The 26,066-nt window shown below is 40.3% G+C and overlaps 1 protein-coding gene across 2 annotated transcripts in view; it reads right to left on the bottom strand.

Annotated features, from left to right (window-relative positions):
* Tmem64 (transmembrane protein 64) overlaps positions 1-26,066 on the bottom strand; it is a 48,871-nt gene that overhangs the window by 12,586 nt on the left and 10,219 nt on the right. Inside the window, exons 2-3 of one of the 2 annotated variants that reach the window (XM_059253888.1) lie at positions 20,196-20,351; positions 17,901-18,072 (exon numbers count right to left, since the gene is read on the bottom strand). In XM_059253888.1, the coding sequence (XP_059109871.1) occupies positions 17,901-18,072; positions 20,196-20,351 (328 nt within the window). Of the gene's footprint in view, positions 1-16,139; positions 18,073-20,195; positions 20,352-26,066 lie in introns of those variants that run through there. The other variant, XM_059253889.1, reaches the window with a different exon arrangement.

Raw genomic sequence — 26,066 nt, 5'->3', positions numbered from 1 at the left:
GAGAAACGGGCCAGTGGTTAAGCACTTGTGCACACATGTGAACCACAGTTTGGATCCCAGAGCCCATGTAAATTCCTGGTGGCTGTGGTGGCTTACCTGTACCTTCAGCCTCAGAAGGCAGAGACTGGATCCCCGAAAGCAAAGTGGCTAGCCATATGGATGAGCTCTGGGTTTGACTGAGAGACTGTGACTCAGTGAATACAGTGGAAGATCAGTCAGGAAGATATTCAACATCTACCTCAAGCTTTACATGTATGGGCACACATTTACATGTGAACCTCTCCACCTGTGCGCCACACATGCATACACATACACACCACACACACACACAAAAATGAAAAAGAATAAAAGTAAAAAACAGTATGACCCCTCCCACATCCTTAGCAAGTATATAATTTTATTGTTACAAATAAATAATTTCAACATTATGAATATTTATGAATTAGCTCAGTTAATTAAAAATGTCAAAAAGGACATTTACTTTTTAAGTTTATTAAAGCATAATACTAATCTGAATATAATATACATCATATTTTAACAATAAAGAGGAAGGTAACAATTTCTTAAATTACAAATTGAAAGTGTAAGAATACATGCAACAGGGCCAGTGAAATGGCTCAGCCAGTAAAAGCGCGTGCAAGGCTGTAACCTGAGTTCAATGCACTGAACCCATGAAAAAAGCCAGGTGTGACAGCCCAATCTGTATCCCTGCGCTCCTACAGTGAAACAGGGGTTGCAGTCAGAAGAGCCCAGAATCTCCTGGTCTAGCTAGCCAGGAGTCCACAATAAAGCAAAAAACCAGATTCTGCCTCCACTATATAAAAGGACTAAAGTGACTCCTGGAAGTTGTCCTCTGACTGCCACACATGCGCAGTGGCACACACATCATACACACACACACACACACACACACACACACACACACATCATACACACAGACATCATACACACATATCATATACACACATCACACACACATATCATACATACATCGCACACATCATACACATACACACATCATACACACACACACATTCACACACAGAGAGAGACATACACACACATAAATAAAATAAATGTTAAAAAGACTACCTGTAAGTATATTAATAAAAATAATTAAAATTTCCGATAAACCGTAAGATCCAACGGTATATTCTTGAAAACAAATAACTAAAATTAAAAAGATTTTTTAGGGCTAGGTGACAGTTCAGGTGGCAACGTGTTTGATTTGCAGGCATGAGGAACAGAGTTGATCTCCAAATTCTACAAAAATAAAGACGGGAGTGACAACAGACACTGTAATACCAGCACTGGAGATGTGGAAACAAAGCAAATCCTTGGAGCTCAATAGCCAGCGAGCCTAAGCCAGGTGAGGCCCAAAGAGCCAATGAACTACCTTGTCTCAAAAAACTAAGCTAAATGCCTCTGAGATTGTCTTCTGGCCTCCACAGACAGGCACACACACACACACACACACACACACACACACACGTGCACACTCACCCTCCATGCGTGAGAACACACAGAGGCTTTTAAACACAATGTAGAAAGTCTTTACAATTTGATTTCTGAACAAAATCATAGCAGATCTTGTTTCATCTTGACAATGAGATGGTGTAACTTTTAAAGTCTATCCATTTTCATAATACATTGAAAAGAAAATAATAATAGTTTATATAGCATTCAACGGAACAAATACATACTCACATTTTTATGCAGAAAAAGAAAACCTTTCAAAGGCTTTTACACAAAGCACTGAATTATTTTATACTGCATTATGCAAAACACTTGTAAGGTGGATAAAATAACTGTTTAGATGAAAACGGAAAGTGCTACATAGATCTAAGAAGATCATTACAGTATTTTAAAATAAGAAGATAAAATATTCTAAAAATATTTTTTAAATTTTAAATATAAAACATAAAACACAATAAAAACAGTTCAGCATCAAGTAATACTTCTGGAAAAACTGGAAAAAAAAATCCCACAAGTGTTTTAGGGAAGTGGAATTAAGGGTTGGTTGTTTAAATAAAAATGTAAATTTGAGGGCTGGCGTGGAGCTCAGTGGTGGAGCACTTACCTAGCACACTCCAGACCCTGAGTTTCATCCCAGCACCTCAACATACAGACAGAACGAAACCTAAAGTTTACCCAGGCCCCTTTATTTTGGTAGAAGTATCTTTAACCTTTTAACTTTTCTAGAAGATAGTTGTGTGTTCCTAGTGCAATGGATTGACACTGCCATTCTGTAGATGTGCAGGCCCTGGGGCCTCGCTCCTTTCCCTACCTCTGTCTATTCTGGTACAGGAAGTCCATTACTGTTTTTAATTGTTTTTAATTATTTTCAAAACTTTTCAGGATAATTTCAACTACTTATGGTTAGGTCTCAAACCCAGGACAAATGGCTGAGGTGCCTATTTAACATATCAAAGTGGACCTGGCCACCAGGTTCTCCCAGCATCCCCAGGTCCCAGGGTATAGCTGGCTTACTCTGCTCTCTGCCTTAAACTTCTCCAGCCCAGGGGCTAGCTGCCCTCCCCCCAACTCCCTTCCTTATGTAATCCAGACATTTTGGTTACTTGGCCCTTATGTCTACCCTTTACTCTTCTGGCCCTCCCCTCTCCTCTCCCACATTTCTTCACAAGCAGGCTGAGGGTCATGCTCACTCTGGACTCTCCAAGATATCCCTGCCTCTGGCTGCGCTCTCTCTCATATCTATAACAAACCTTCTCCTCTACCACACCTAGGAGCAGTCAAACCCTCCTCCTTCACACACCCCCCCCACACACACACACACTCTCATTTATCTGGTGCTGAACCCTGGGAGTTCCACCCAAGGAACTCAGCTGCTCTGGACCAAATCGCTGATCTGACTCTGCTAATGTATGTATGCATTCTTTGTTTCCCCTGGCTCCTGCCATCCATCAAATTTGACCCCAAATTCTAGAGTTCATCTTCTCAACTACTTCTCCCCTCCATGTGCTCTAACCAGTCCTCTCCTTGTCTATGCATAAGTGTCTCTCTGGTTCTGATAGACTTCATAATCCCAAGTCACCACCCTGAATGCCCATCTCACATCTCTGGGCTCTGTTACACCTGTCTGGGTGTCTCTACTAAAGACATTTACAGTCTCCTTTTTCCCCAGCTCTCTCATCTCTCTCTACTGGGTAAGTGTCACCCGGAACTGCCTGCTTTGTCTACAAAAGCCACACCGGTGTGCCAGGAAGTTCCTCTCACCCTACTTGCACCTTGGTCACGTGGGAAGGGAATCCTCTGTGATTCAGCACACTTCTCTTGACAAGTTTCCCATTCCCGTTGGGGATGCCCAGGCACTTCATCCAGGGCTGCTTTCTCTCCCCTCGCCCCAGGAACTGCAGTCCCACTGTCTCTCAGTGAAAGCCTGCAGTCCACAGCTTCCGTTCTCAGCTCCCTCCTAAAGTTTCCTCCCCCACTCCCAACCCCTGTGGCTTGTGGCTTGGTCTCTTCCTTAAGCCCTTCCAGGCTTCTCCTCCTGTGGGCGGAGGGGCGGAGCTCCTTCTGCAGCTTCTGAAGTCAGAGCTCATCTGGACTACTACACACTCTCTTAGCTCCTCTTGGAGTCTATGGAAATTCCCTCCAGCCAAGTTTCGCTTCTCAACCTTCTCTCTCTCCTCCTTGAACTACATCAGCCTGGCCTCAGTACCGACCAATGGCCACAGACGGTATACTTGATTTTCAAACTCTCTCATATTTAACAACTTCTGCCACAGCACTAACAAGTGATCCGAGTCTCTTACATCTAAACTTCTGCCCTACACTTCCTCTACTTCCCACTCTTGAAAATCTTTTATCTCTACAATTTCTCTGTGCTCTGCTCTGAAACAATCACTTAAGACTATGCTGTAAAGTCTATCTCATGATTTGTTAAGTTCACTGGGTATGGTTAAAAATCTATAAAATCTGTAACAAAATTTGGCTTAAAACAAAAGGCTTATTAAAAAATCTATATATGGGCAATCTTAATTTGCTACAACTTACTATATATGTGATTCAACTCTTGTTTAGAATAAACTGTATATGTAACTTGGATTCAACTCTTGTTTAAAAAAAAAAAATAGATCTCCCCAAAACATTAGGTCTAACAAAAAAAAGGTATTTTAAATAACAGCCACATGGCTGGCAGCCATGTTTACTCAGGTTAAAGGGTACATGTCATGTGACTTCACCGCCATGATTAAGATGTCCACATGGGATAAACCAAATAGAAGTATAAGATGTCTCCGTCCTACTGAGGCCTCTGTTTATCATTGTATCTACTTTCAGACTAAGGGAGCAACAGCAGGTTTCCAAATGTCTTGGGTTAGGATGGATTTTTATATGATGATAAATCCCTAAGGTTAAGGCAGACTCAGGTTAACAGAACCTAACTTAGAAATGTACGTCTAACTACTTAGGTCTTTGCTAACTCTTTTCAACATCAGGCTCTCAAAAAAATTAGGTAAGTAACAACATACGTTGGATAAATAAGGTTTATTAATCCCTGAGGTCTACTTGGGTTCAAGGTAATATTTGTCTAGCCTCTTTGTATTTACTCATTTTTTTTTAAACTTCAACTATTTGGATAAACTGAGTCATTCAAGAAACTGTAACATTCTGTAATTGTGCACTACAGAAAAGATCAGGAAAGTTCCCAGTCTCTCTATGGACTGCATTTACAGTTTAAAGTTTATAGCATTTATAGTTTAAAGTTTTTGTTTCTTTTTTTTTTTAATGCTAAGGGGTCTTCATTTAAATATTCAACTCAAATTTTAAGACTCAAACTTAACAGAAATAAAGCTGTAAAATCCTAATCTTATAAAAGCTACTAATTTATAAGCCGTTATGTAATTCATTTAATGACAAGCTTTATTTAGCCTCCTGTATGTGTTTTCAAGGTTAAACCTAAAGCAACTAACTAAGTCTGGTATACTTACAGGTAAAGAACCTCAAACTCTTCAGAGATCTGATGAATATGGAATTTAAGATGTTTAATAAAAAAAAGCTCCCCATAATAGATATGCCAGATCCTACAGGGAATGGTATGGTCTCCAAAGAAGACAGATGGGACACAATGACTCCACCTGAATTGTGGTAACACTAACCACAGGGCAAAACTGGCCCATGCTTTGCCTGCCACCAGGGCTCTGCCCAAGCTGTGGACATTTTTGGGGTGATTGCCTTACTCTACCTGGTCAAAATAAGTCCAGTCCCCCAAGGTCCTTCTCCACAGGAAAACCTCTCAGACCTGGGTCTGGCTGCTGAAGGCAAACACCGCCCTGTGTGGAAGCTGAAGCTGAAATGTCATCCTGGGCAGCAGCAGCAGACTGACCACTGCCCCCATGAAGCCACCGAGACCACAGGAGCCTAGAGCAACCATCTGGGTAGTGGGGAAGTCTCCGTCATATTAACTGATACGTAGGCCACTTGATTACACCTCCTGCTATAATTTACCCTTCCTAGGTCTCTGATGATATTGACTAACTATCTTTGTCAGGGTGACTACAGCAGGCATACTAGCTCCTCCCCCAACACTACAGCTACCTTCTCTCCCTAGGTAAGTCAGGCCTCAGGCCTCACTTTCCTAGAGCTACTGGGTCTCCAGCTGAGGAAGACAAGCAGTTCACCTTGCTACCAGACTCTGAAAGAGTTAATCTCATAGGTGCTTTTAATCCCAAATCATTTTTTATTTCCCAGGCTTTCACTATGACTCAAAGGCACCAGTCTACTGTTTTTTCTACAATGTGGATTTCAGTACAGGTTACAAACAGTGGCAATGCTAACACATCTAAAACTTTTATCTCTTTTTATAAACTTAAGAAAAAATCACGTAAGCTTCAGGGAGTCCACTTGGATCAACTTTCATCAGGCAAACAGACTCCAGATAAGTACTGCCAATCAACAGCCTGTTTCCCATTCTGCCTATTCTGCCTATTCCTGAGGGTGGAATCTCTTTCTCCCCTAGTCATGGGACTCCCTTCCCTCAACTATCAGGACCATGGGCCCGGAGGTTTCAAATGTACAATCAAGATAAAAAATTCCCCCTAAACTCCTAAACTTAACCTTCTGTCCCCAATCTATCTATCTGTCCCAGCAGATTTTGAATCAACTGCACACTACTCCAGCAACTTGCCAGCCCCAGGTGCCCCCTTGGAATCTGCATCCCAGATGGCCAGGCTTGCTCTGATATGTTAAATAGGCACCTCAGCTAGCCATTTGTCGTGGGTTAGAGACCTAATACTTATTGGAGATGATCTTTGCATCATTCTTGCACATTATAAAGCAGGAAAAATGCTTGGAGGTAATTATTGTAAGATGGGACACTAGTTTGAAAGAATTCACGACTTGATCATGGGATCAGCAGGCTTCTCCGGCTCACTCACATATTCCCAGGTGTAAGTTAGCCCTGACATTGCTGTAGCAAGCCCCATAGGAAGAACAGTGGGGCTGAATCGCTCCTGTTTAATTCTGAGGAGGAATATGAAAGAACAAATCATAAGGCAAAAGGTGATTCTAACTCAATTAAACCTGATGTTAACCTTGGGACTTCACGTTAAAGTTAATTTGGGGTTCATGTGTCACAAGTATCAGAGAAAGCCAGTCTACTCCAGTGTTGCTATATGGCAACACCTATGTCTCCACAAACCAACTTACAAGTCACTGTGAGTCTGTCTCTGGCACTTAACACTTGGCAATGACATAATTCCAAATGATTTGATGTCAGACCTGAGTGAAAATATTTGGGCCTTTTCCCCCCCTTGTGCCCTGCAGAACTGGTAAAGAATCTGAGAGTAAATGAAGAGGGGCAGTGAGGACTCTCAGTCCACATGTCTGTCATGGTTTATGCCTTGCAGAAGTTACCACCATTTCACAGCCTTTAGGGAGAATGCAGCCAAAGTACACATGAGAAACTACACTGAGCATCACCTCCCATCTGTAACTAAGAGCCAACTGAGGTTGAACAAGTGGCAAAACATAGGTTTTAAAACATCAAAATCTTTCTGTAGAATTACAAATAAAATGTAATAGAAAAACAGGTTCTTTGGATGTTTGAAAAAAAATCCCATTTTGGTTCTGACTCCAGCAAATCAATATGCTCAAAAGGTCCTCCAGCTAAGAAAACATCTAATGATTATGGATCTGCTCCTGGGTATTCAAAGCTCATTCTCTCCTCTCCCCTCCCCCTTTCTCCTTTCCCCCTCTCTCTTCTTCTCTTCCCTCCACAGTAATGTCGGGATGATGACCATCTGCAGAGCATTCATTATCACATCCTCAGCTTGAGTCTAACACTGGAGAGAACTACCCTTGGTCTGACCATATGCCACACATAGAAGAAGGCTAGGAGGGAAGAAAATGCTTGTAACTGTGACTTACAAATAATCCCCCTCCCTTTCAGTTATTTCTTATAAATGTCCCTGAATTTGCACAGATTTTGCTTCCTTTTTTTGCAGAGAAAAATCCTATCTTGACATGTAACAAACTTTGGCATTATCTTAACTATGTGATCATGTCTCTCCTCCCTCCCTCTCTCTGTCTCTCTCCTGTGTGTGTGTGTGTGTGTGTGTGTGTGTGTGTGTGTGTGTGTGTGTGTAGGTGTAGGCTACCTGACAACAAGCTTGGGTGTTGTTCCTCAGGTGTCATCCACCTTTCTTTTCTTTTCTTTTTTATCTTTTTGAGGCAGGGTCTCACTTAGTCTTGGCTGGCCTGGAATTTGCTATGTAGAACAGGATGGCCTTGAACTCACAGAGATCTGCAGGCCTGTGCCTCCCACGTGCTGGGATTAAAGATGTATGTCCCCACACCTATGCTGTCCACCCATTTTGGACACACAATTTCTTGCTGGCCTAGAGCTTGCCAGGTAGGCTAGGCTGGCCGGCCAGGGAGCCCCAGGGATCCCTCAGTCTTCGGCTCCATGGATTTTTTTCACATGAGTTCTGGTGATCACACTCTCCCACTTTACCAGCTGATCCATCTCCCCAGTCCCAAATCATTTTTCCTCATCTCAGAAATTTGAAACTAAAAAAAAAAAAAAAAAAGATTTGTGTGTCAAAAGTCTTTGTAATTGCTATGTGTTTTATAGGACTTGATATATTCAGAGACTTCTGCCTTAATCAAAATCTAGATTGAAGTGCAGGGGGATAATTTCACTAATTGAAGGTAATGGCCCCTGCTGTAACCAGCTCAGGGAGCAAGCTGTCACTGATGTCTAGGCCTCCTGATGTTGTGTAGAAAGCACGATGGGGCCAGAGGATGCTTTGCCACCCACTTCTGATCTTAAAAAAATGACTTACCTCCTGACATGAGACATCTGAACAGTATTCTGCTTTAAAGACCATTTCCTAAAACTGACCAAACTTTTCAATAAATGTTTTAAAACTCATTTTTATGCATTCTGATGGGGTATATTATACTAAGTACACACATGTAAACAACGTGTAGTGATGGAGTCAGGATAAGAGGCATTTCCATGTCTTCACACATTGCTCATTTTTGTGTGTTGGGAACTATGTAGTCTTCTAGTTACTCAGAAGTAGATCATGGAGTGCTGTAACCAAATCCTGTTATAGAAACACTGAATCTGTTCCCCCTGATACTTTAGAGCTCTTATCTAACTTCCCTCCATCCCTCTCCACACTCCCCTCTCATCTAATAGTGTTTATTTCTAACCACTATTCATCTAGGTTATTCTCTGAGGTCAATTTTTTAGTTTCCAAAATACAGTGGGAAGATGTGGTATTTGTTTTTCTGTGTCTGCCTTATTTCATGCTTAAAAAATCGCCACTGGACTATAAACATCGAGTAGAGGAAATCTTTAGACTGAGTTTAGTATGGATGGTCTTGGATCTGCCTGCTCTTCTGAGCCTTTTGATATTCTTATTTTAGAGAGGGATGAGAAAAAAATACTTAAAAGTCATCCTAGATCAGTTAAAGTTGGCATTGTATTTAACCACAGAAACAACTAGGCTACTCATTCTAGAGTCATGTTCCTTTGCAAGAAGAGAGTTTTAAGTCAATTTTGTTGCTTTAAAAAAATTCTTGGGTATATTTTCAACCACTATTGCAGTTGATCATTGAGATTAGCTAAATTAAAAGAATAAAACACATGAACAACAACTCCCTTTAAAATGAAATAGACATCAGGTAAAGGAGCAGTATACTGTGGACACATTCTGCTGTAACAACATTATGTAGTTAATTGGCAACAGTCAGAAATATTCATATTATGCCACAGCTTCCGGGCCAATGCTCCACTGAGTCCATGCTCGTATCTTGTGAGATAAGCTAAGGAATAATCCAATGAGTTAATACACTAACTGAAGTTGTAGATGGCAATTACCTCACTGCTTAAACAACCTCAGTCATCCCACCTTAACAGAAACGCTGTCGTCAGCAGTGAACATCAGAACTGGTTGAGGCTCTTGAAGAGGTGTGCACGCCGAAGACCTACTCAGAGATATTAGAACGAAAAGGTGAGAAAGGTCAGCCAGCGTGGCAAGTGCTTTGGTTTCCCAGATGACTTTAATGTGGAGAACCTAGTTCTGCCTCATCTTTTCCCTGCTCCCCAAGTGGGCTTTCTCTTCTCCTTCAGTCCGTCTTTTGAAGTTTACACTGACACAGTTAATAGGTGTATTAACTGAAAAGACATGAACAGTCAGAGGAAAGATGCCAGGCCTGAGCATACATGCCTGGAATCCTAGCTACTCAGGAGGCTGAGACAGGGTGACCTCAAGTATTGGGCCAGTCTGAGCAATTTAGTGAGACTCTTATCTCAAAATAAAAAGAGAAACTAAGCATCTCAGATTGGTAACTTGTCTAGTGTGTGGGGTACCATTCTCAGTACCACACAGAGAAGAAAAGAAAAACAAAAGTTAGAGAAAGGCATTCAGCAGTGTGCACCTCCTTGAAAAGCAGGTCTCCCTTCACTTCAGGGTTTTTTCTGTTACTCCTTCAGTTGCCATAGTTATTCAGAGACCTAATTTACAGCATCTATTTCCTCATCTCCAAGTCACACAACACACCCCTCCAAGCTTCATACCTCCTGCTTCCATGTACTGTCACCAAGACACCAACATCATCTTAATGGTTAAGCTCACTGAATACATTTGAATGCTTTGTTTTTCTCCTTTCTGAAGTAGTCAAACTGAGTTCTTTCTAGAACCTTCCATCTCACACTGCAGGTGGCTCTCCTCAGGCTGCACTACCAGGCTCAGACTCTTCTCATTTCCAGTTCTATTCATGGTCACTATTATCCTCACTTGGTACCAAATCTACCGCTACATGTTCTGTGTTTATTCCCAATCCTCTATCACAGCCCTATCCCTTAAGTTGCAGATTTATACCTACTTTGTCTGTTTGTTGATCGCCATACCCTAGAAGCATTTCAACTGCCACCACCCTTTTAGCTATCTGACCTTAAACTGCTCTTATTTATGCTACCATCCACTGCAGAAAGAGTGAGCCATCCCAGTGCCTTCCCCATACGCCAATCTGCATCCTACATTTGCCAAATTTATTTTGCACATCTCCTTCCTATATTTACTGTCATATCTGATTTCTGGTCTTTACTTCACCCTTGATTAACCCTTGGATTAGTGGTTTTGGCATTCTTCAATTTCCTTAACTATTGTGTGCAATTGAAAATTCAGATGCTCTTGCTACTTCAGCATTTTCTTATCCATAAATATACAACTCATGCTTCCTGTATTATATGAGTCCATTTGTGCATTTACAACACAAGCATCTTATGTATTACTCCAGCATTGGTTTAATACTTCGCTTCCTGCCCTTCGTGTTCTCGCTGTACTTAAATATTTATGATACTTTCTTGTGCTTTGAATTCCCATGTCCCTCCTCTTTCCTTAACAATCTGCATTTATTCTTCAGACTTCAATTCAGCGATCACTAACTATGGTACACCTTCTAATTCTGGCCTATCCCCTGCAATCCTACTCATCTCTCTCCTGTTCTTTCTGCTTGGCCTTCCTCAACTCACCACAGGTCTGCTCAGACTGCACAGCTACTGTTTCCACACTCCACCTCCCTCATCAAGAGAGAGTTCACCTCCTATTACTCTTATCGCCATAACCCCAGGCCAAGCATATATCTAACCAATTTTCTGTTTTTACTGAAAAAAAAAAAAAGTGACTGGCTGAAATGCAAAATCAGAGAATCCAAATTTTCTTTTCCTCATTCAGAACTATATTGACATGATACAAAAGGTAGACTGGCATCATAAACAAGGATGGATGAACTTGGTAGCCCCTGTGAAGAGTGCATAACTCAAAAGCAGTAATCAATTCCAGTAAGTCTACATGATGCACCAGCTTAAGCTACTAAAAGCTGCTGGTGGAGGCAGCAGTTAGCTGGGAAGGAAGTACTGACTTGGAAAGTCATCTGTCCATGAAACAAACAACAAAAAAGACGTTCCCTCCTCTCTAGGACATTCATCTTTTTGTCTTTTCAGCTAAGGGCTCCTATGTTTTTGCAACATGCAAAAACACTCGCCAGGCAGTGGTGGTGCACGCCTTTAATCCCAGCACTCGGGAGGCAGAAGCAGGCGGATCTCTGTGAGTTCAAGGTTAGCCTGGTTTACAGAGTGAGTTCCAGGAAAGGCACAAAGCTACACAGAGAAACCCTGTCTCAAAAAACTAAAAAAACAAAACAAAACAGAAAAACCCAACCTCACCCAACTCAGTGACTTCTCTAAGCACTGCTTTCCTTACTCACGCATTTTGTGTCAATGGGTTTTTATGTTGCTCTTTTATGCTGTATGAACCATGCAGGGTTTATTTTTTATGTTGTGTCTGCAACTTCCCAGAACCATGTAGGAGTTTTAATGCTCCACTGCCCTTGCTCATTCTTCAGAGCTGAGGGACCCTTCCAGTCATCTTAGGCTTCTACATCCACCCACTGGAGGGGTCTCTCAGCTCTGAAGAATGAGGTAGGTTTGGATAGTAACAGCTTACTGTACTCTTAGTTCTCTCTCTCTACACAGCCTCTTTAACTTCCCCAAATACTACGAGGCAGACTATTACCGCCCAGGTAGTGAAACAGAACAACAGAAACACTTTACTTCTTAACTTCTCAAGAGCTTGCATTCAGGAATGATGGCGGACCTGGGATGGTTCAGGGCACTTGACCTTAAGTAGGTTCACTCTTCAGCAAAGTGCTGCATCACCTCAAGGCTTCGGGCAGTAAACCCATGATGAGCACACTTTAACTCAAGGATAACTTCTGCCACACCATTTTACTTTCATGTGTGACTCTTCTTCCCCTTCCTTTTCAGCTTTTGGTCTTCACTGTTCTTCATGCCATCCTGGGACACAAGCCTGTATGCTCCACTACCAGCTGAGGAACCCATATTAAACTAGTAAGCGTCCTTCTGCAGTTTCACGACTACATTCATCCCATGGGCGGATGCCGATGTTGCTATCACACAAATGTATATGCGACTTTGGTGTAAGATGTGCTGTTGTTAGAGTTGCAGCATTTGCCTCTTTCCTAAGTAACTTTTAGCTCACTGGTATCAGCTAGTGCATCCTATCTGAGGTCTGCTGAATCTCCTATACTGGCTCTATCACTCCTCTGGGTGCTGTGCTGTTTCCAGGTGCCACGGGAACAACCATGATAAATAAGCTGTCAGACATGCTAGTGGTGGGATGGGAAGCGGATGACGGGAAGCCCTTGGGAGAAGCTCCTCTGCATCTACTCTTCCAGAATTGTCTCCTCCTCCCATAGCAGGGACACTTAGGCCTATCAGCTCCTTTGCTGCATGCTGGGTGTCACAGAGGATGGTAGTTTTTGGTATGAACAACATCAAACTTCCTTTCAGAAGCTCACAGACTTGAAAGCCAGTATGTTCCCAGGATCTCTGGCTCTCTCTTTCCACCCACTGACACTAGCCAAGCAAGTACCAGAGAAACCCCTGCCCTGGGTTTTCTGCCAAGATGCCCACCAAAAAACAAAGCCTCATCTTGACCTGGCAGCCAAGGGCAGAGGAGGAGAAACAATGCGTCTGAGAGTCAGCGCTCCTAGACCACGCCCTTCTAATGAAAGGATGCTCTCCTACAGCCCAGAGTCACTGGTTCCACAGGAAGCGGGCCAGCTGCATGTTCACAGTGGAAACATGACACTGAAAAACCAGATAATTAACTTGAAATCAAAGTAATAAACTGAAAAATTGAGTGGAAAACTGTTTAGTCCCTACCACCCTTGGCAAGGTACGCTTTGAACAAGACTACAAGAGACAAACAACAGACCATGCTCCAAGCATTCATGTTGGCCATGAACTTTATGCATGCTAAATATTTACATTAAAGTATTCCACTCTATAAGAATTTCAAAGTGTTTATTTCTGGTCTTATCCACATACAGCACACTTTTTCTATTCAATTTTGCTGCATATTTTGTGAATTTTCAAGTTTCCTATCTAGCACATTACCTTGAGGAATTCTGAGTTGTTTTTAAAGCAGTGGTAATTATCTGGTTATTACTAAACCTGGATAATGATGTTTGTTTAACCTGACAGGGTGATTCAATATAAACCTATCACATGCACATACCTTGTTTAACACTACAATACACACATTGATATGCTTTTTAAACTCAGTTCAGCACATACCCTATTAATATACATTTTCTCAAGCTTAAGAGTGCTAACATGTATTCTAATATCAACAAGGAGAGGGGCCATAGCCTGCCGGTGCACGACCTTGAATGACAGGCACCCAGCAGTGTGCTTATCTGATGTTACACCCAGTCTTAAGCCTCTGCAATGTATGATTATTCCCTGTGGCTTCTTTATTTTATTTTTGATTTTTGTTTTGTTTTGTTTTTGAGATAAGGTTATGCCATGTAATCCAGACTGTCCTTGAACTCAGCTTCCAGGAGTGCTGGCATAAGCGGCATAACAGGCATACATCATCATACTTGGCTTCCTTTGTGGACCCTTTTTTTTTTTTTATTCTAGAAGGCAATTTTGACAACAAGAGATGAAAAAAAGCATTGGATCAGGTAAAAAGAAACATCATTCTGGATGCTAAGATCATTTATGGTAGCTGCAATGTACTTTCCAGGAAACTGTCAGAGAAACTAGGTACAAATGGACAGAAAACTAAATCAGGACAAGTTTTTGATTTTATGAAAAAGCATCAAGAAACTAACACTGTGTTAACAGATGGCATTTTCTGACACAGGAGCTGAAAAGCAAAGGCCAATCTAAGAAATCAGAATCACCTGTCACAGCACCGCTCCTACAATCCTAACACCCAACATGAGATCATGAGATTGATCATCAGCATGACCACTGCCAGAAGCAGGATGCATCCCCCTCCCCCTGAATTGTTCTCTCCCATGAACACGTCTTTACAACCATAGAAAAGAAAGAGAAGAGAGAAGAAAAGTAAAACATTTCCTTTTATTTTCTTAGGCACACGAGTGATGTGGGATACCAATTTTCAAACCACTGCTTCACTGGTGGAGTTCTCCACTGTAAATCCCAACCACCTCTGAGAACAGCTTGCAGCAATCACTTTGCAGCTCAGATACACCAGGTTATAATTCAGCTGCAAAGTCAACAGTGTCTGTTCAACATGTGAGTTTATTTGAACTCCTGAGTTTTAAATATCCTATGACAGTAATTCCTCTCCCCATTTAAATGGCTTTTCAGCTTAAAGCAATGATTTTTAAAAATATATATCCTAAATACCTTATCATAAGAGAAACCAGAAAAATCGAATCTGAGAAGCCTGACAGTATTACATGGAGTATCATTCACAGCCTAGGTGTAGCCTTCAGCTGAAACAAAATCTCAGCACCAAGGCCATCAACCTAGTTACAATTGTTCTCTAGCTTCACAATAAACCTCTTCTTCTCGTCAAATGCTCCTTTTCTGTGAACGGCATGCATCTGCCACACAGTATGGATTTATTTGCACCAATGTGGCACACACCTAGCGGCTTCCAAGACCTGGAAAGACAGTCTCATGGACAACAAATTTAAGTCCTAGCAACTTCCCCAGGAAGAGTTCAAATTACCACCACAGGTAATACATATGATGCTGGGGACAGGGGAGCACCTCTACTGTTTAATTTGTTCACAGTGAGGGCAAACGAACACTGACCTTCACAGCTTCACAGGGAGGAGACTGTCTGACAGTCGAGTAGGTGAGCACTGGGAAGCCATCCTGGAACATGAGCAGCTGGTTACAGTGCATCAAGGGTGAGTATGGCTGACCCTGAATAAATCCAGTAACTTCCAAATATAAACTCAAAATGAGCATTCTAAAGACAGAGACTGGGTGATACGACTTTTCATCAAGAGTATGGACTTCAATAATTCACAAATCAGATGATCAAATAAAAAAGACATAAAAACACAGTAAGTATAAACATGGTTTTAAAAAGAGGTAATGCAAATTTGTCAAGGTGGAAATCTTAAAGAAAACAGGACAAAACTTTCACCAGACTTGAAAACTAGGTGGACTCTGAATATAAAGTAACTTTAGACTGTAGTTAACCAGTGAGAAAGAATGCTGTGCATCTCATTTCTGTGAATATGCATTTCATAAACACATATGGCTGGAGGCGACATGTGCCCAAAATGAAAGCATTGCCTGGCAACTGCTGCTGCCCTAAGTCTAGGTTGCAGGGTTAGAGACAGTGAACATGGCATAGCTATGCTGCAGATTACCGTGAGTATAAATGTAACCTGGACACCAGCCACCAGATGCACCTATCAAATAATATGGCAATAATGGACTGCTGTTTCCTGGGACCCTGGGAAAGTATAGCTAAATTAGTATTTTAGAAATGGTCAATCCATACTATTATAAACGTTGATGATTTATTATATAAAATTATGATTGGCAGAATACAGAAAATTATTTTTTACCTTTACATATTTAGTACAAATACCGGGGAAAGTGTTAACATCTGGAAGAACTCATTACAAACTACCAACAGATACTCATTTGGTGAAGTTGTTGAAGTCACAAATACTAAGTAATAGAATGCACTTTAAAATACATGAACTTTAAAACAAGTATGAAAACATGGATCTTAAATAAAGATTCCTTTAACAAAAAAATAATTAATGAGAAACACAAGAGAAATGTTGCCAAATCATACCGAAAAGAATAAATCAAATATTTCCTTTATTTGGATGGTTAAACTAAAATAAAATTTAAAACTAAATAGCAATGGGGACTCAAAAGTATATATAGTTATTTTTCTACCAATAACAGACAAGATCTGGAGGCCAATCATGCGCTGTAGACCAAATGCTTTTCATCATAGTTCTCTGGTCTTCTACTGCTACTCAAAGGCAAAGGAACTTTTGTATCAGTGAGGGAAGGGAAACAACCGGAACAGGGCAAAAATCGTGGATACAAACATGTTCGAATTCATCTCTAGCGGAAGACTAGAAAAATCTGCTTGCAAAGGATTACTCTGTGGGTCAGCAGTAACCAGGGCAAAGGTTTTACTGCAAGGAAAAGGCAGAGGAGAGAGCTTTGATACGTTGAAAAGTCAGAAAAATGAAGTACTTAACAGAAAATGTTACCATATCTCTACAATCTCATTCATAACAAACAAGATCAACTAGCCATTAAGTTTGTAATTAAACTATTTTAAAAGTAAAGCTGATTAATGAATGCGCGCCATATGAGTCACATTGGATGACTGTATTCTACAGCCCTAAGTGCTGCTAGTAAACACACACGCTACAAGAAAAGAACTGAGACAATTTCACATTTCAGAGTTCCTGAGTCTTCCCAGGGAAAAGGAACACCAAAGCCCCAAACAAAGCAGCAATAACACAACAGATAACACAAACATGGGCATTAGTTAATATTATGTTTATAATTTTAAAGCTGAAGACTATGGGGACAAATATATAAGTACTTTAATGGAACTATAAACATGATTTTAAAGCTTGGTTCTTTTTAACAAGGCGTTTTGACTAAACAAGGCCACCTGAAAGACAATTTCAAAGATGGTAAGCCCACCATTTTGTAGGAATAGTACACTTATTTCAAAGCCTAATTATCAATACAAAAATGGAAAATGGTTTAGTAAGAATGCTATCAGACAGCCCTTTGATGAGGTCTAGAGGGTGAAACAAATATAATAAAGTAAGAATGTGGGTTCTACCTTTGAGCCACCAACCCCTGAATAATTTCCCTTTTGCTTTGCATATTACACAGTGAAAATAAAAAGGAATCTTAAGAGCACTTCAGTCCCACAATGTAGGATTTAAGCTTGTATGAAAAGGTGTAAAAGGCCCACAATGACATAATGCTTGATAACATACATTCAACTGAAATATATCTATTTTCTTACAAGCAAAGAAAATGAAGCAAAGTTGTCCTACTTAAAACAGACAAGGGAACAACAACAATAAAAACAAAAACAAAACAAAACAAAACCTGAAAAACAAACAGTTTACTCCTTCTGGAAAGACTACCTAAGCAAAGAACATCCAGTAATGACACATTTAGAACTGCTTACTTTTACTCATCTTTAAAGACAGATGTACAAAACTATTCATGAGCTTTATAAATAAAGATACTAAACAGAAAAAATATTTGGGTTATTTCTCTGTTCATAAGTCCCAGCAATAAAACCATTCAACAACACTAAAGTGCACACCTATAGGCATTACAGGTATAACAAGGGGCAGCCAAAGCTGCATCTACATTTACATTTACAGACTCAGAAAATGATTCTTGCTTTTAGAAAATTGTGCAATTTAAAAACTAGTCAGTTTTGTTTGTGCCATAATGCAACAGCACTCGTATCTGCCACTAGGCAAGTGACTGCTAGGCCTATACAGCATACTAGGCTCTTGACAACCAGTTTGTAAGAATCATACAATATTGATTCCACCTCCAGAAAACGTGAGGGTCCTCTTGTTGTAGAAGGAAGAGCCACTGGGATCTGGCTGACTGCCTTTAACCAGAGAGGTTTTCAGTTCCATCTCACAAGCTACAATAGCTGCGTTCAGTTCCACTTGAGCTCGATGGACTACATAAAACATGAGGCCTATGCTTATAACAATCTGTGAATAAAAACAAAACACTAGTTACCAACGCATATAAAAGTAAAGGCCATGAATTCAATAAATATGTGGCATAAAGAAGCTTCACATGGATGGTCCTTAAAAGCGGGAGGTAGCAAGTTCCACTTTTGTAACAGCTATTGCCATTAACTGAGCAGCCACTGATCACTAAGATGCTACTCTGGGCATTAAAAAAGTGGGGTTCTAAAGACTGTAACTGTTTTATTTCTTCCAAAGAAATATCATATATTTTCTGAAAACTGAAAGTTTGATAACTTCCATTAGACTATAATGCCATGTAAAGAAATGGAGACAGTGTTAGGAGAATCTGTGCTACAGGCTGTGTAAGATGCTAAATCTGTTTAAGTCACACTGAATTTGCAGTCCTACTATACACAGAAGCTCTGGGAAGGGGCTCAGCTAAACGGGCAGGGTAGGAGGCATATACTTGGCACTGGCTTCCCCAGCATGCATTCACTTTCTTCCTTAGTCTCATGAAGAGGAAAAGGAAAAAGGAAAGACACAGACGGGATGTAAAAGCAACTCTCTGAAGTTTCTCTATTTAAATGAAAGGAGGCCAGAGAACAGGCCTTCTGCAGAAACACAAGGGTCTCTTCCACCATTGGCTGGAAAGCAGGCTGGAGCACAGGCAGAAGATTCAGGAGAACAGATCTCAGATAGCCTGAGGGTTTCCTACATGGAAGCTTCCGATTATTAAGGAAAAAGAGAACAGTCTACTGAGGACACAGAGGGAGGCTGGGAAAGGACAAGTAAAGGCAGCTTGAGTTGCTTCAAGCCAACAGGAGAGGAGAAGAGGACAGTGGAGCAGTGGAGTGTGGGGGAGAGCTGGAACACTGGGGAAAGTCCGGACCCACGAACTGCAATGTTACCCATCTGCATCCTGGGACCTTTGACCCATAACACACAGAGCAGATCAAACTTGGACTTATGTGGGACTGGAGTTCTGGAAAGTGGGACTAGAAACATACAGAACATGAAGAAGCAGAGATAAATGCTGAATGTCTATACAAGAAATGTTTCAATTTTCCAACGAGTAGGCTCTCCTGAGGCTGTAGGCTGTAAGACCCAGAAAGCAAATCATCTGTGGCTCATTTCTAGCATGGAAAGACTTGGCAAGTGACTCGCTCTATTAACCGTGCCCTATGCTTGGCCTTTCCCCTGCCAATGTCACCTTCAGGACCACTCCCTCGCTACCATTTTACAAACCAGCGGCATTAGATCCTTTCCAAAACAATTCGAGCTGTAACTAACATCAACAGGCCAAACCAAAGCATTGCTTCCATCTTTCTATAAATGCCTGAGCTAAGAGTTATGTGTCTTTTCCTTCCTGCAATGTATTTCAAGTTTAAACATGCCAGCTCAAACAAAGGGGTTAACAAATGACTGGAAAAGAGATGATTCTAGTTTTAGGAAGCACTAATGAGTGCAGTTGAGTAATTTACAAAGATGGTACAAAAATATAAAATTTCAATAGTGGAAATGCTGTGAGGAAGTCTAATCAAACACACTAATTTTAAAAAGATATTTCAGACAGATTTCTAATTTCTAGAAAAGTGAAAATAACACATACTTAATCATCTTAAGAAAGCTTAGGAATGCATTATATGCCAGAATCCTCATTGTATTTTGAAATGGACACGGAGTAAGTTACACATAATATACTGTAGGTACAATACATACAAAATTTAACATTATGTGATTAGCATGCTTAGTCACATAAATAAAGCAAGCAAACAAAATTTCTAAACTTAGATTAAAAACCAACTCCTTGAATGTCAAATATTACAAAATTTTTTGAAGGCAAAGCTTTCATACAAAGTCCTAATATAGCATTTGACTTGTAATGATTTTAAAAATAATCCCTGTGGAAAAAAATCATATTTTTATGGTTCTTTTTTCTAATTTTGAAGAGGATATTCAATGCATCTGACCAAATCCATATACTTTTAGGTATCCACAAATTAAAACTATTATCCAAATATAAAACAGTATTGAAACAACTATCTAAAATGAAGCAATTCTTCAACCGTGGTAAGGAAACACTAGGTTTAAATCATCAGTACAGAGGGGTAGGGCCGGACAACTCTTGGCCTCACACTCACCTGTAAACAAAAGACAAAATATCCACTAACACTTTGTTCTGCGATGACATCTTCCATTGTCCGCAGGGTGGTACCCAGGTAAGAGTTGAGAAGCTGAGTGGGAAGCAGTCCAACTGAAGATGCCATGAGATAGTTGGGTAAAGAAAGGTCAGCAATCTAGGAAGAAGATTGAAGGTAATGATTTGTCATCAAGTCAAGTCACAACCTAGCCTCTCTAAGTTTTACCACTGCTTTCTTTTCAGAGTAGAGAGCTGAGTATAGAACATAACTTATGAAATTATGAACAATTATCAATTATATATGCAAATTATAGATTTAGAATGAAATTAAAGTTTAAACAAAAATTTGCTATTCTATTCTACTACTATTAAAAGAGAACATTTAGTAACCAATTTTTCTTACCTATAAGTAAAACCCACATACAGATCACTATGTAAAAACTTTTGAGTCTCTCTCATCTTATTAAATAAGCATCAAAATTCTTAAGTGGCAATGGGATATTATACTCTGAAGCCAAGGAATGCTGGAACAGTATACTGTAGGGTTGAGAGTCCAAGGGATTACTGTCTCCATCACTCTCAATGCAGAAACAGCAGCATTGTGTATTTCTTGGTGTCTGTGATAATTTTTGTTTTCTTGCTATTAAAAAATAAATCCACAAAGCTGTTGTGGAACATTTGTTTAACTAGGCAAAGATGTGTCACATTTGTTTATGTTGTGGAATATTTCTTTAACTATGTAATGATGTGTTACATTTGTTCATTTGTTTAATTATGTAAAGATGTGTTGCATTTGTTTCACCTTGCCGGCCTAAGGCACTTGATTGGTCTAATAAAAAGATGAATGGCCAGTAGCAGGGGAGGCATAGGCGGGGCTGGCGGGCAGAGAGAATAAGTAGGAGGAGAAATCTAGGCAAAAGGAGAGAAGAGAGAGGAGCAAAAGAGGGAGACACCTGGAGCCAGAAGCCAGGAAGCCATCAACCAACCATACACGAGAAGCAGGAAAGTAGAACAGAAAGAAAAAGAGAGTGAGAAAGTGTGTGTGTGTGTGTGTGTGTGTGTGTGTGTGTGTGTGTGTGAGAGAGAGAGAGAGAGAGAGAGAGAGAAAGAGAGAGAGAGAGAGAGAGAGAGAGAGAGAGAGAACCAACAAAAGAAAGAGAGAGAGAGAGGGAGGGGGGAGAGAGGGAGAGAGAGAGAGAGAGAGAGAGAGAGAGAGAGAGAGAGAGAGAGAGAGAGAGAGAGGAGTGTAAAAAGTCCCAAGGCAAAATGTAGATAAAGAGAAATAGATTAAAATAAGAGCTAATATAAGGCTGAGCATTCATAACTAATAAGAAGTCTCCAGGTCATGATTTGGGAACTGGCTGGTGGCCTAAAAGAAAGCCTGCTACACAAAGCCATAGTGAACAAATTATTAACAAGTGGAAGTCAGCACACGCCCAAGAATCTAATTTCTAGTGTTCATGGCCTGGGCAATCCTTTCCTCAAACATGGGCTGCATCCTGCTCACTTCTTAGCAAACATACACTAGCAGACAAAATGAAAAATCACTTCTAAGGTAAGATTATGAAGAGAAGGTTTCCCCCTACCCACCCACACTGGCCAGCTGCTGTATTGCAGAAGCAGCTCTGGAGAGACCTGTGTGAAAGGAACTGATCTCTGTAGCCAGAGCTAGCAAAGGCTCCAGTCGGCCAACAGTCACAAGAGTGAGCCTGAAGTGGGCTCTCAGCCAATCAAGCCTCAAGATGGCTAGAGGCCTGGCTCACACTTAACTGTAGAACTATGAGAGAGCAAATCACATGCTCCTAACTGCAGAGATTCCTCAGCCACTGACAACATCACTACGTTCTGAAGTGATCTGTTAAACAGTAATATATATGCACCTCAGTTATTTCAGGATAGATCACTAGGACAGCAACTACTGAAACAAAAACTTGACACTACATACCAAATCAATCACAGTGACTGGCATACTGCAAGTAATAATGTGTCCATTATGCTCATTGACTTTAATAAATGTCAATCTTGTAGCCTGGTAAGGTAAAAATTACATCTTACCATGATACCATCTGCACTGTGTTTCATTTATACTGTTACTCGGTTTTGACAATTTTTAATTTTCATTTGTGGTTTCATTTATTTATACTTGCCTCTTGCTCTCAGAATTTTCTTATTCAGAGTGTACTTTACATAGTGAGGGCATGCTTTCATCTATTTTATTTATCACACATTTTCCTATGGTACTGTCCCCAGACCCTAAATTTTGAGACATGGTGTCACTGTGTTGTCCAGGTGGGCCTCAAATGCCTGGGTTTCAGCTGTCCTCCCATCTCAGGCCTTCCGAAGGAGTTGGCACCACAGTGCCTGCTTCATGTTCATCTTACAGAAACATAAATATATAACTGAAAACCATTCTCTTTTACTTTCATGAAGTCTTTTTTGCTTCTTAATTTTTTTTCTGATTAGTCTTCCTTTTTAATATTTGCCATTATGTAAATCTGGGATTTATTCACATTAAAGGTAATGGCGTTGATTTGTTCCTTTCCTTTCCCAGTAGCTAATTTGGCTAGCATTACACACTAGCTAATCAACAGCTCCTCTATTTGTTTGTGGGTTTATTATGAACGCCCCACTCCCTTCAAACCCTATTCATCACTCCTAAGAATTACCATGTCCATTCTCACTGCTTATTCTTACAGATCATCCTATCATTGAAAGAACTAAGTTAAATTTTATAATGAATTCAGATGTAGATGAAAGATCTACACATTCAGTATCCTTATCCAGAATTGTTTGTATAAGTACTCAAATCTTTAACATGTTTTACTGAAGTTTGGCTAATTAATTCATGTGTCATGCATTTATTAGTCAAATTCTAATCTTCTATATATATATATACTGTGAAAGTAACTTCACCAAACCCCCACTTAAATATTCTTGTTACATAAGAAAGTTACCACTCCATTAAACTTTTTAAGACTACTTTTAAGATCTAGTATTTTAGCTACCTACAGACAGTTGCTCTATGACTATCATACAATAATTGTGTAAATTATAATTTCATTACACCTGAATTAATCTGTAGTTATAAATGAACAGGAGATGCAGCATTGGGTTGGATAGAATATTACTGCAATGAGTTGCTAATTCATTTCATCTATCACTGAGCTGGTAACTGGCCCTGCAAGACACCCTGAAAGAGACACAGAATAAGACACAGCAATTATCCTTAAAGGGAATCACACACAGCACACAACAACCTCAGACACAGAAAATGAGTCTTGAGAATGACGAAGTGCAGAACATTGAAGAGTAGAGAGGAATCAAAATCAGTTATGGGAGTCCAGGCCGAGGGGCAACTTTGTAGAAAAGGAGGCAGTGAGAATGGACACAAAAATCTAAGCGTGGGTTTAACAGGCAAAATGGGTACCGTAAGGAAGACAGGTGCTGTGGGAGAAGCACGCACAGACACTGTGGGAGGTACAGACACATTAATGAAGTTGGCAGTGCATTCCGGATTGACTGTGTAGACTCATGAGAGGGAATCTTGAGCACCAAAGACAATAAGCGTCACTAAGATCAAACCTGTTAGCAGGCTTGAAAAGAACCAGGGAGTTTATTCACAGAAGAGGGTCCTTCTTTAGAATATCATGTGTTAAATGTGTACAATGAAAAAACATGGCAAAATGAGTGATAAAAATCCTGTGCGATGCTTTACATGAAATTTATCAAAACTATATTTAAAATAAATATTGAGGAGGCTGGAGAGGAAGTCAGCAATTAAAGAGTGTGTGCTGCTCTTCCAGGGGACCCAAGTTTGGTTCCCAAAAGCCTGTAACTCCAGTAACTCCAGTTTCTGGGCATGAGCACCCACATACATACTTAGCATACAGACACACCCACATACACATATATAAAAATAAAAACTGGGGGGCGGGGTGGAGAGACAGTTCAGTGGTCTAGAATGTATATTGCTCTTGCAGAGGATCCAAGTTTGGTTTCCATCACCCACACTGGGCAGCTCAGGAATCCAAAGCCCTCTCTGGTCCTCCACGGGTACCTGCATTTGTGTGTAAATACCAGCACAGACACACACACACACACACACACACACACACACATACACACACACACACACACACACACACAGAGAGAGAGAGAGAGAGAGAGAGAGAGAGAGAGAGAGAGAGAGAGAGAAATACACATACATATAATTTATAAGATAAATCTTAAAAATACTGATGTTACATTCCAAAAATGTTCTAATAGAAACCTTCAGTCCACAGTCTTAAATGTAATGGAATGTCTCTTAGCAGAACCCATAACTGATATTCAAAGGACATCAAAAATATCCAAATGAGAATGGAAACAGATTTCAGAAACCTGAACAGACTTGGACACTCAAATCTTTAACCTGATTACTGCTCAATATTAAGTCAAAGTTCATCAAAATGTTCAGGATGAACCCTCATCATGGGGAAAAACTGCCCCCGCTTCCATGTATTGTTTCTATAGTTTTCTATGAGAAGCAAATGGCACTCTCAACAGCTTTGCTAGAGGGAACATAACAAATCAGTTCCTAAGCTATTAATAACATTACTGAAGATAAGAATCCAACTTATTTTAATGTAGCATTTCCGACAAGCCCAAATCCTAGTCAGATCCTGCATTTCGATTCAGTCTTTGACAAATACAACTTCCTACAGAGATCTCCCCAACTTCCCCTCCCACAAAGTCTTGGCCCACAGAATTTTAAATGTCTGTCCACTTTCAGAGATAAAAATCTACCAAGGGCAATGCCACTGAGATGGCCTCCTAGATTACCTTGATTGTGGAGTTTTCCTCCAAACCCAAAGAGCCCGTGAAAATGTCAATCTAAACATCAGCATTAGCTGGACAGTTGCTATGGTATACAAACTATCTAGTGACATTTTCAGAGATTATGAGTGCCACCTGACAGACACATACATATAAGCATATTGTACGTAAATAATACATACTGTAAAAAATTTGTTTTTATTTTACATGTATGTGTGTGCATGAGTGCCTGAGTATGTGTGTGTGAAGTTTAAATACACAGGTGCCTGAAAGGGTCAGGAAAGGGTATCAGGTTTAAACTGGAGTCCCAGGAGCTGCACACTGCCCAGTGTGGGCACTGGGAACCAGGACCTCTTTAAGAGTAGCCAGTGCCATTTGTCCACACTGATGATACATACTCTCATCTCCAGAGTTCCTGTGACTCACCTGGAGAGCACTGGGAATCCACAGTCTTCTAAGGGGGGTATAAAATACAATTCCTGGGGAATTCTGCTCCAGAAATGAGCTCATTTTTAAGTTTCCCATTCTCACATAGGGTTTTACAAGCTCTACTTCAAAACACCAAAACTTGATCATTTTACATAGAATAACTTGACAGAGAATTACTGAAGAGCATAAAGGCAATGTGTTCAAAGACCTCAAATTTGACCCGTAACTCTGTAAGTCCAACATTGGCTTGGGCAAATCACACCTTCATGCGTGAGGTGCACTTCATGGTTTGTGCATCTACAGTTACTATTAAGGTTTCACATAAATTATAAGTACAATATATTCAATAGGACAGAGGAAAATCATGAATCTCTACAAAGACAAAGGAAACTAAAGTGACTATAGTTGCTTCTTTTCATGTATTTCTGGATATAGTATGTGCTTTTCCTGCATACATCCCCCAAATACTTTCTGTCAATGTTTCAGAAAGGTTAGAGAAGAGGGAGAAAAAGTTCAAACAAGTAGGTCATTTTCACTCATAGGAAAATTAGAAATATTTCAATTAGCCTAAGGGACCAGAGGTGTAGCTCAGTTAGTAGAATGCTCACGTAGTATGCATGAAGCTCTG

The sequence above is a fragment of the Peromyscus eremicus genome, chromosome 2, assembly GCF_949786415.1.
Source record: "Peromyscus eremicus chromosome 2, PerEre_H2_v1, whole genome shotgun sequence".
NCBI classification, from domain to species: Eukaryota; Metazoa; Chordata; class Mammalia; order Rodentia; family Cricetidae; genus Peromyscus; species Peromyscus eremicus.
The sequence above is the reverse complement of the archived record's forward strand: the minus strand, read 5'-3'. Positions and strand labels throughout refer to the sequence as shown.